The sequence below is a fragment of the Drosophila subobscura genome, chromosome U, assembly GCF_008121235.1.
Source record: "Drosophila subobscura isolate 14011-0131.10 chromosome U, UCBerk_Dsub_1.0, whole genome shotgun sequence".
Taxonomy (NCBI): Eukaryota; Metazoa; Arthropoda; class Insecta; order Diptera; family Drosophilidae; genus Drosophila; species Drosophila subobscura.
Window position 1 is genome coordinate 24,088,395 of NC_048534.1, and position 12,097 is coordinate 24,100,491.

At 46.4% G+C, this 12,097-nt stretch overlaps 1 protein-coding gene across 2 annotated transcripts in view; it reads right to left on the minus strand.

Moving 5' to 3' along the window:
• The window catches only part of LOC117900342, a 134,705-nt gene that overhangs the window by 38,118 nt on the left and 84,490 nt on the right, over positions 1 to 12,097 (minus strand). For both annotated transcript variants that reach the window (XM_034810681.1, XM_034810682.1), the window contains 3 exons: positions 9,185 to 9,283; positions 8,829 to 8,955; positions 8,639 to 8,735 (listed from right to left, as the gene is read on the minus strand). In XM_034810681.1, the coding sequence (XP_034666572.1) occupies positions 8,639 to 8,735; positions 8,829 to 8,955; positions 9,185 to 9,283 (323 nt within the window). The remainder of the gene's footprint in view (positions 1 to 8,638; positions 8,736 to 8,828; positions 8,956 to 9,184; positions 9,284 to 12,097) is intronic.

The window sequence follows — 12,097 nt, forward strand, 5'->3', positions numbered from 1 at the left end:
CCTACCGACCCCTACCCCCCGCCCCTCAAGGCAGTAAATTAAAAGCAAAACAAGAAACACTCTAAATGGTGCATTTTGCACAGTTCCAGGAGGCCATACATCAGAATGCGGCTCCTACGACTATTGCTCCTGCGGCTCCTGCTCGTATTCCTGTTGATGATGATAAAGTTTGGCGTAATTCATGGAGAAAATTCGGGGCTCGGTCTCGGGCATTCGAGATGTGCATATGAAATATGTAAAACTTTTCAATAAACGAGTCACAGAAAAACAATTACGATGCCGGCGAGCCGGCGGGTGAGTGCGGAGGGTTCCTGAAAGTGTTCGTCGAGTTAGTTGTGCAATTGGATTTGCGAGCAGGGGGGATGTAGCTTTGGGTCAACCTGAGCTGTTGGCTCTGCATTTGTGCAATTTTAATTGCACAACAGACGAGGAAATGTTGTGGAGTTTCCCCATACACACACACACGCTCTCCCATCTGAAACTCTCTCTCTGCTCAACCAAATAAACACAGAACAATAACAAGGACAACTGCAAATTTTATTTCCAGCATCAGGCAAAAGTTTATCCACCTGGTCACTGGACCCGGGACTGGACGTAGCAGCAGTTCCAGCAATCCCCACCAGCAGCTGGACCCAACTATATTCCCAGTGTTGATTTTTAGTTTAGTTTTTCCTTTACCTTTCAGACAGACCTCACTTATGCAAACTCCACACACGTACCCACAATCCATGGAATGGAATGGCATGGCTATGGCTTCCGGGTGGGCTCTGGATCCAGGACTCTGTGCTCGGGGTGGTGTGGGGCTTATCAGGTGGCCAAAGTGCATGAACTAATGTTCAATTCGGGTTAATTGTATGGACTATACGGTGCTAACTATGCCCTGACTATGTTCATTACCATTTGCGTTCATTTATGTTTTTACCACACCCCCACACACACTGCCGCTCCTGCACTCCCTTCTATCTCTCGGGGCCGTATTCTAGGTGTCCTGTTCCCATGAATACATACAACATGGGCTCGGGGAAATAATGAAATGCAGCGATAAATGATGGCCACAGCTAATGCCTGCTGGTTTTCCAATGCCCTGCTGCTGAGTCCTGCCCGCTCCTGGCGTGGAAACTTAAACAATTTTGTGTGTAAAATATGATTGAAGCGCATATTCTGCCTCTGGTCTTTGGCCTAATTAGGAGAAATAATTCGATAGCCCTGGCCAGAGCTTAACGAGAAGGGACGTGTGAGACGCTTCTTACGCGTCACAACTTTTATACCCGGCACTCAGTACTACATCTGCAACTTAGCGGTTATTTGTCAAATTTTACATTTTTTCTTCATCTGTCATCTACATCAACAACACTACTCACGCCAACACGCTCCTTTAGCTCGCCACCCTCCCCTATAGACACACACTGCAGAGTCGCGGCAGAGTCAGCGGCAGAGTCAGCGGCAGAGGCAGCGGCAGAGGCAGAGGCAGTGACGTGTCAGGGGCCAGGCCATAAACAGCGCGAAGCAAAGTGTGAATGCTGCGGGACGGGGTGGGTTTGGCTACTGCAAATTAATTTCTTCATTGTGGCTATAATAATGATCCAATCGTATCCCAATTTGGTGATCTGATAGATATGGTCGTTCCCTACGGAATGGCTTTTAGTTTTCTGCTATCTTCAAAATTGTAGATTTGGGAGGTTTTCGCCCTTTTGCGGAGGCGGAAGGGGGCGTGGCTCATTTTGAAATACACTTGTAACAGTGTGAGCATACAGAAGTCTGGATGCAAAATTTGGTGGCTCTAGCTCTTATAGTCTCTGAGTACTAGGCGCTCATCAGGACGGACAGACGGACAGACGGACAGACAGACAGACAGACAGAGACTCGGCTATTGATGCTGATCAAGAATATATATACTTTATGGGGTCGGAAACGTTTCCTTCTGTGCGTTACATACAACCGTTATGTGCACAAATACAATATACCCTATTTACTCTTCGAGTACCGGGTATAAAAAATGTGCAAAATGTTCAAGCGAATGTCGGAAGTTTCAGCTGCCAACGACCTGTGAGGGGATTATTTCAAGTATGATTATGATGGACTGATGATGATGAGTGGGAGCAGCAACAGCTGCTTGGGCAAGAAGCAAACAAGCGATGGATGGAAATGGTGCAAAAACATTCGTTAACATTTGCTACACTTCAGTTTTAATTAGGGATTTTTTTAAGCAAAAATTCTTAGAAAAACGAGAAAAGAATGGGAAATTCCAATGCTATATTGACAATTCATTAGCTGAGGAAGAACTATTATATAAAGACCAATTTGCTTTATTAATTATATCTCTAATAAGGAATGAATGGTAGCTCTTCTTATCCCAATTAATCATCACGTTGCCAGTGGCTACATATGCTGCCCCCTCATACATATCTCTGCATAATGGAATCCATCTCTCAAATAAGCTTCATTAGTTCATTGGGTACATGCCTGTTGCCCTACTCCTATCTCCACTCTCCACACCCCTTAATTTAGCTAAAAGTACACTCCCTTCATATCTACTCCCTTATCGATTAGCGTCCAACTCTTTTGCTTCACACAAAAAAAAAGCATTCCCTTCCCCCAAATAAAGCAATTTGCAGTTAACGTTTTCTGTTTTCTTTTTTTGGCGTGTGTTGTAGAACATTTTGCCAGGGCAGATAAGGTAAATGCCCCGACACTTCGACATTACCGCAGACAGGCGACTCTTAGCGGCAGACAGCGGCAGAGAACTGAGGGAAATGGCAACGGAAAACCTCACTTTTTAGTCCTCCTTTTTTTTCGTGGCGCTTTGTTGGCGTTATTTTGACGCGTACTTTGCATTCCTCTGGCCCTTCCCTTTTTTGGTTTGCTCGTTTTGTTTAATTTTTCCGCGAGAGCCGGGCCAAAAGCCTCTTAAAACATTTTTGCAGGCATTAAAAGCGGTCGAGTGTGGTGAGGGCTTGAGGATGAGTTGTCTGAATGTCCGTCTGGTCTGGCATTTGATTGAGCACAGAGGAGGAGCGGGAGACGGCGCTGCTGTGGCGCCTGAAAGACGGGCAACAGGTAACGCGTCGTATGAGCAATTTTCTAAGCACCCAAACCCAGCGGAGGCTCCTACAGCCATGATTGTGAGGCAGTGTTTTTATTCTGCTGAATTTTCTTTGTATTTTCTGTGTATTTTCCTTGGATTTGCTCGTATTTTCTGTGCCTGGTGCTTTGTTCTGCTTTTAGCAAGCTCCCAGGCTGCATTCTTTCGAGGCAGGGAAAATATTTCATTTATGGCAGAGGTCTGGTCTCCCGGCTGGTCTCCTGCGGCACCTGTTGATGGTTTTGCCTTTCGTGTGTGTTTTATCCGAATTCCCCATTCCCGCATCCATTCTCCCAGGGCTCGTGTGACTTTACAATGGCAAAGTACCTTTGTTTGTGCAATGCCAGTGAAGAGAAAAGCAGGAGGGACGACACTGCTGCCAGGAGTGGCTGCCTGCCTTTTGTGTATTTGCTTTCAAAGGCCTCTTCAAGTGTGTTTAAGTCCTGGCACTTGGCCATTAGCCACATGGCCCCGCCCACCGGTATACACTACATGGACCAGCAGCAGCAGCATCATCCCCACATCATCCCCAGCATCATCATCATTGTCGTCGCCAAAGTGTTGTCAACGTCTCAATGGCGCCGCCTTTGGTCATGATGAGGAGCATCATCATCTCATCCAGGGTGTTGCCATCACCATTAACACTCTGCTGCCTGTCTGCAACCCTCATCCTTGGTGCTGCTCCTCCTCCACACACACCGAAAAGCATATTAATATTTAAAGTTGTTTGGCGGAGGAGCAGCAGCAGCAGCCATTCCCTCAAGGACAACATTTTGGCTTCCAGTTAATTGTGAATGCTTCAGGTGTTGTAGGACACACTGGGGGCTGTGTGGCTGTGGGTTGTGGGTTAGGGTTTGGGTTTTTCCTTAGCTCTATGTATGCGTGATTTGTTGGCCAATGGGTGGCACGTGTGAATGTGTTTGCACAGCGTTTGTATCTGTGTTCAGTGTGTGTCTGCGGTTATTTGTGCAACCTTGTGGCTAATGTTATTGTTACTGTTGTTGCTGCTGCTGCTCCGACATTCATTTATTAAAGAGAAAGAAGCAAAATGCAACAGCAGCAGAGAGCAGCAGCAGCTGGGTCCCTGCGGCTGCCCAGAAGCCTTGAGCCTTGAGCTGATTTATGTTTGCAACTACAAACAAACATATAAATAATATACACAATGTATTTAAATTCAAGGACTGCCTCGAGCACTGCTGAAAGCACCTCAAGTACTGGTTGAAGTCCAGCTAAGTTTATGCAAAGTAAATGCCAAGTTTCGGACAAAACTTAGCCCCAAAGCACATAAGCCAAGCATTACAATAACTAAACACATTGTTGCCGCACGCATTCCATTTAATTAAAATGTATCTAAATAAAATACAGCGAGGAGTAAAATGTAATCAGCATTCCTGGGCAAGAACTCGGGGAATTCGGGTGTCATGAATGCCATGAATGTGTTTGCAATGAATTTAAAATGCATTTTGCAGCACAACCTTTGGGTTTTGTGATTGCCTTGCGGCACAGTGTGTTTGCCTGCTCCATAATTATTATGAAAAGGGAGAAGATGGAAATGGAAATGGAAATACCAGCAGATTGTGGTGACGCCGAGGCTGGACGCTGGGTGCAAAGCCGCAAGTGCAACACCTTGGCTGGCCACCAAAACAGCTATGCAACAAGAGGCAAATACATAAGCTCGAGCAAATCCCACCCAAAGCCCAACCGAAATCATTTACACAAGAAACACACAGAGAGAGAGAGAGAGACACACAGACAGACAGACAAAAAGCTGGCCTTTGCAGGCCCCTTCTGGGGCACTTCCACTTCCGCTTTTGTGTGTCTGTTGTCTAAACCCCAGCACTAAATACTTTTTAAAAGTAAATATAAATTTCGAGCCAACGTTGCAACAAGATAAGCAGCGCAGCAGTGCCACAAAAAGAGGCAGGAAAAAAGGGATTGCTTTCCCAGTCGAATGGGAAAATACTCTGGGCCAAGGAATTACAAATTTTGAGTTGAATCTGCAGCATAGAAAAGTAGTTTTTGGGTTGATAAACGAGAGATGATATGGAGTAATTTTAAAGCCAATTATGGGCATTGTTTAAGCCTGCTGCAGCACCCTCTGGCAGGGTATCGCAGGGGGCAAGCTACAACCATTGGGCATTTGCCTCGCGTAGCCATGTCCCAGCCGTGTCCTGCATGTCCTGCCTGGCCCAGATTACAGCCAGGCAACGTCCTCGTGCTCGTCGGCCACATCCGTTCTATGCCAGTCGGCTGTACGTTCCGTTCGTCCTTCGTTGTAGCTTCCTACGTCCTTGGCAGCCACCACTGTCTACCCATACACATGTACTGGTTGTGTCTGTGTGTGTGTGTGTGTATGTGCACGTTCCATTAGGCTGGCTCTATGTGTGTGCGGCAGAGAAAAGGCAGAATGCAGCGAGCCATGCAGCCGGACAACCGTAACACGACGTTTCCGTGTCCTGGACCTGGACCCCCAAAAACAGTAGCTAACTTTTTTAGGGGCGGGGGGCGTTCTTCATGATGTTTCAACATTGTTGCTACCTGCTGTACCTGTAACCCCTTCCCCTGGGAGCTGCTCATCAGGGTCTAACCCTGGCGCACAGATGTGTTGGCTTCTGTGGGGCCAAAAGCTGCTCCGCTCTGCCTCTGCTCTCTGTCGTTGTGGAATGTCTAAAAAATGTCTGCCATTCTACAAGATTTCGACTGCTTTATGGTATATACGTGATTTTCCGGCTTGTCTATTAAACGGCTTTCCTTTCCTCGCACTCTTTGCCAGAGAATTCTCTCTGTAGGCTCTCAAAATTTTTCTCTCTATTTTTCTTGCTATTTTTTGTTGTTTCTCAGCTGCTGAAGTCGCATTCGCTGCACGTTTGGCATTTTAGGCAACAATTGTTGAAACATGTTGTCAACTAGTTAGTTGCCACGTTGTTCTACCTCTCGTTGTTGGTGCCACTCCACTCCACTCCTCGTTGTCGTTTTTCATTGGAGGCCAAGTTTATTGAGTCAACTTGTTTTGCCGAGAATTGAGTGCTGGCAAACTTCTCCCCTCGAATCGGAATTGTGCAACACATTAAGCCAAAAGCAATAAAAACTATGCAGATTGTGGCTGAGGCGTACATTTATGAAAGGGGAAAGCACAGAGAGCTCAAGGAGGGTTGTGTCTTTGGAGGGGATGGAAGCTTAAGGTACCGTGGAAAGTACGCATGCAGCTGGGATTTTTCTCTGGTGTAGGGCAGCAGCTGTAACAGAACAGCAGGCTGCTTAAGTCCGACATTAACAGTCTGTGGCCGCTCTACATTAACAGCGTGTTGCCGATCGTCATGTTAACAATCCTCTGCCGCTCTCAATGTTAACAGGCTGCTAGCCGCTGTCAATGTTAACAGCCTACCGCCGATCGCCATGTTAACAGTCTGCGGTCGCTCGCAATTAACAGTCTGCGGTCGCTGCCGCTTACAGCGCCCTGTTACCGTTCTCTCTCTGACAGCGCTCTGTTAACGACAATTATTTGCAATTAAAGCAACAAATTCTTTTAATCAGAGCAAACAAAAAGCAAATTTCCCTTGGTGCCTAAACTATTATTTCTCCAGCTACAATCTGTCAGATTATTTCCCGACTATTCCCACATTTACCCATCAAAAACCCACCTAAAACCATGCACCTAGAAAACATTTTCGTGGCACACCTCTGGTTAATGTTTCAAATTAATGGGTACCAAAACGACACACACACACTTGACAGTTGCCCCGCGCGCTCTGCTCTCATGCATGCCACTCGGTGGCAATTAACTTTGGTGGAAGTTGCGCAATATTTTGCACACGGCAGTGAGTGCCGGCTGTCGACAGGAGGTTTAAGTGGCAGAGGAAGCAGCCTCGTCAACAAGTTCAATTAGCTAACCGAAGAAACCAGAAATTGCCTCTATAACTTGCTGCGCTCATCGAACATGAGAATCAAGAAGTTTGCCAGTGCAACGGGCTGGAGCGGGTTGCTGCAAGTTTCCTGCCTCAAGTGGCGGCAGCCTCTTTGGCTGCGGAAGTGGAGCTGTGCGGTGGGAACATATCGCGGCTGTTTGCAAGTGTTAAGTTTTAATAAGCATCACATTTAGTGCACCATAAAAGCCACCAAAGGTCCTGGCAGAAGGAGTCACCCGGTCCCTCCGCGCCCCTTGCTCTTTCTGTGATTACAAGAGAGGCAGAGGGAAAGACTGGGGGACTGTGGCACTGTCGAGCCATTTGGTTGCGTAATTAAATTGAGTGCTGCATAATTTTAAATTGCGGCAGCCAGCAGCCAGCCAGCCAGTGTTGAGAGAGTTGGCCAACTGCAATTACCTGTTAGCCCTGTTGCTTTCAGCGCAAACAAAAATGCAATCGGAATTTATGGCACTGCAGTGGCAGGGAGGAGGGTGCGGGAGCGGAAGCGGCACGTGGATAAAATGCATTGGAAAAGTTAATTTTCATTATGGTTGGAATGCTTCAGCCATTCCTTTCGCTTTTCCTCAGCCATTTCTCTTTCGCGGCGAACGTGAAAAATCGTCTTTGTGGTTCGACTGGGGAAATGGAAGAGGCACGGAAATGGCAGCGGAAAAGGGAAGGGGTAAGGGTGCAGGGGTAAATTCTCTGGACAATTTGAAATATTCAAGTGGTTTTCGGTTTGCCCCATTGATTTATGAACTTTTGCTCTCTCTCTCTCTCTCGGTTAATCGTTTCGACTTTTCCACCACGCTGCCAAGTTTCGTTATTTTCCGGGCAGTTTCCTTCATTAATCTTGATACATTCCGCATCCGAATTCGCAGGTTGGCTTGACTACACCTGGCTGCATGGCTGCCCGTCAATTACAATGTCTAATATCCATTTCCAATTAGTTAAACGATTTGGCGTGACTGCCACTCGCCAATCAGCCACTTCCATTTGATCCACTTAAAAGAAAGCTTAAAAATTTCGTCCCTCCCCCCACTCTGTAATCGAGAGCCGTGGAACGAATCAATAAGGCCATCAAGTGGATACGCCAAGCACTTGCCGAGGCAGCAGGTTGCATGGCAAGAAATAATTAAGAATCATTACAGACAGGAGGACCAGCAGCAGCAGGAAGATCTTTGCCGAGTCTCAGCCTGAGCTTCGTGAGTGGCTCATAATTAATATTTTTTCTTGCCTTATTCCGCAGACTCAAAGCAAAAAGCAAAAGTCGCCTGTTGCCTCGGACAACCACTTGCCAAGCGGATAAAATATTAAGCAGGGAGCAAAGACTTTTTGGTGTGCAGAAAAGCAAAGACGAGGGAATGCTCTTTGATGGGGTGGAAAAGGTTAAGGATTAGCTCTTAATTTTTAGAGAATTTTAACAGATTTCTAAGCACTTCTAAGACTATCTCTGAGCATTATTTGAGGCATTATATCTGTGGCCAAATCGCATCTAAAACCAGCTATACCCCCGTGAAAAGCAAGCGTATTCCAGCTGCCAAGTTCAGTTTAAGTTACGTGCAATAATAATTTCAAGTGAGAGTGGCTAGTGGCTGGTGGCTAGTGGCCAGAGGTTAGAGTCATGACTGGGCATCCTTTGGCCGCTTACCTGTGCTGATATGCGTCCCTTCTTCAGTCGCGTGAGATCCGTGTGACTCCAGTGGCTGCGACCCCAGGGCATTACATTGCGCAAATCCTCATCAAAACTGTGCCGGGGCAGCGGGCAGGGGATAATAACACAAATTGGTATTAAAAATTAATTGCATTTTTGCCCAGCCCATGGCTGGATGGATACTCACTTAAAGTCATTGAGTTTGTTGTGCAGGAACTTGCGTATATTCCAGGGTAAGTCGTTATGGCCATCGATTAAAGGCACTTGATCCAGCAGCTGCACGGCCACGCGTAGACGTTCCTCAAACGGTGCACCTGGCGGGAGGAAAGGGAGGAATGGAATTGGTTTACTAGCGGAAGCAACAGCTTCTAACCAAGTTAGAGGCGCATTAGCACAATGGACACCCACTACGGCACACACACACTCTGGCAGTCGACTCAAAGATAGTGCGAGAGCCAACGTGTCGTATGCGTTATGGTAATTGATTTATTGTCCACGGAGAGAGTGTGTGTCTGCCTCTCTCTCTGGGTTTCAGATACTCACTTGCTGCCACACGTAGAGCCAGCGGCACGGCCACACTGGCAGCCCCAATTATCAAGAGTATGGAGCTCACAGCCAGCCAATGCTTGGCTGCATCGAATCCTGAATATTGCACAAACACACAGGGAGTAGGAGACAGGAGCCAGCAGCAGCCATACGACCCATGGGACACATATGAGCAGCGTAGTAGGAGGCAACATCATCAGCATTCATGATGACCAAGGGTTCCAGCATCCAACATCCCACATCCCACATTGACATCCCATATCCAGGATTCCACGTCCATTGTTGTAGTTGTTATTGGCAGTTCAATGCCAAGTCGTTTGTAGCATCGTTGTCGTTGTCGTTGTCGTCGTCGTCGTTCATCATCATCATCATCATCATCATCATCATCATCATCATTGTTCCGTTGGTCGTTGGTTTGTGTTGCATTTTGTGTGTGTGCAAATTGCCGTGACAGTGGCATTGATTACAGCAACAATAGCAGCCAGAGCAGGAGGAGCAGCCGGAGCACAAGCAACATCCATGGTAATGGTGCACGACCATCGTGCAGCAAAAAGAGGGAAGACCAGAGGCAACATCGACATCAAGTTGCGGTGTGTTCCCATCATCGAAGGAGCACCAGAAGGAGCAGCAGCAGCAAAAAAGAAACGATAATAAGGAAATATGGTTAGTTAAACGTTTAAAATTGAATTGCTGCCGAGTTGGTTTTGGTTTACGAAATGCGAAGAAATCAAAGGGAGAGCAGAAGCCATCATCAAGCTGGTCTTCGACTTGTTCTCAAATTCCATTCAACGACTGGAGTGCAGGAGGAGTGCAGTGCAGTAAATCAGCTTCGATCAAGCAAGAAGCAACTTGTTGGATACTCGTCGTCCACGTATATGTGCAGGAAATTAGCTGCTGCAGCTTTGGGGGATATTTGGTAATGCAAGAAATGTTTTGCTTGGTTAAAGATGGCAAGTGAAGGCAGTTGAGTGGCTCGGAGGAGCTGCAGGAAGCATGAGAAGATGGTATAAATAATTGCTAAAAGTATTGTAGTAGAGATTATGCCAATAAAGATGGACATGTGTCTGAAGCGGGGGTTTTGGGAGTACTTTTGGTACTTTTAATAATATTTGGATACAATGTTCTAAGACTAAAAGATTTCTGCTGAAAATTATGGTAATAAAATTCAAAATTGGAATATAAATCAACTTTTCTGCTACATTTTTTGCAGCTAGAAAGCTGTCAAGGAAATACCTTCCAAATACAAGAATATTCCCTAAAATCTTTTCCTTTTAATTACCAGAATTCCAGGTACATTTTCCATCAATCTTTGACTAAATTCACACATATTTAAACCCCTTCTAACACTCTTTAATACCATCTCCTAATCAGTCACCAGTTGCTGTCCACACCGATCTAATCGTGCTCGTTACCCTTGGTAACTAACATCAAAAGATTAGTCCCTGACAAAACTGAAACTTGACTGAATCGGCATCGAAATCTGCAAACAGTAGCTAATAAGCACATGCGGGTATCACATTGAAGGGGCTTATCACATTGTCCCAGAGCTTCGCTTCTGCTCCTTGTACTCCTTTGGGAGACAAAGCAACGATGAGCACAGCAGACAGAAACTAATGCCGAAGCCAAAGCCAATGCGAATGGAAATGCAAATCTCATTATACGATTTCACTTATGTGAATATCAATGGCAAACTGCTTGTAATTTCTAATTGCAAATCCAAATTTGATTGTGCAACTGAAACCGATTGATAAAGTGGCAGAGAGAATGGGGGAGGAGCACGAGGCACTGCAGCTGCAAAGCTGAAACTGAAGCTAAGCAAATAACTCAACTGAGGCGAAAAACTAGCCATGGAGTAGCAGGAGAAAGGACTCCTCTCTGCCTGTGTGTGTGTGTGTGTGTGTGTGTGTGTGTGTGTGTGTGTGTGTGTGTGTGTGTGTGTGTGTGTGTGTGTGTGTGTGTGTGTGTGTGTGTGTGTGTGTGTGTGTGTGTGTGTGTGTGTGTGGATGGATAGCAGAGCGATGTATCCATTTGATTACAGTGGCCGGCACTTGTGCGACTGAGTCCAAAGTGAATTACCGATAAGCAAGTGCAAACCTAACGAGGAAAAGCCATAGTCATAGAACGGCAAAGAGTTGGTGGAGCAGAAGAAGGAGGAGGAGCAGTCCTGCTGCTGCGGCTGCTGCTACTGGGAGCAGCCGCATCAACGATTTGCATAAATTTAAGGGTACAGGACATCGTCGTCCTGCCCAGAGTTACGCAGTTTTTGACTGCTAACGAATTGCATTTGCCAGTAGACATGACAAGGATGGGGAATGAGTTTGGTAGATGGTAGCTGCTGCTAGCTGGTAGCCAGAATGATGATGATGATGAGTAGCAGGACACCAACAGCGACAGCGAGAACGACAGCATCAGCAGCTCTTGATGATGAGACCAAAGTCACGCGGGCATTGGCAACGTTTAACATTTAGCAGCCATGTTACACGAAGCGCAATCAAACGGCTAACGACTAAATGGAATTGCAGCCCCAAGGGGGGCGTGCCACACGGGCACACGGGCAAGGGGGAGGGCAGCGGAATATTAAGTGCAATGCCATGTCGATGTCTACCCAACAGTTCAGTTCGAGATGTGTATGTACATTGTACAGCGATAGATCCAGCGGCCATACAGCGACAGAGAAATGTCATAAAGCTCCTGCAAGCTGCCTCTCCGAATGCGTATTTGCAGGGGGGACAGGGGGTGGGAGAATGGCGATTTTCGGTTCAGGAAAAAGTTTAGAAATTGCAGTTTAAGGATTAAAGAAGAAAGTGGGAGTGCCGTGAATGATCTAGCGACTAAGAGATGAGCTGTAAGCAAGAGTGAAACTTATTTTGGGAGAGATCTTGGTTATAAATAAGAGAAAATATGTTGAAA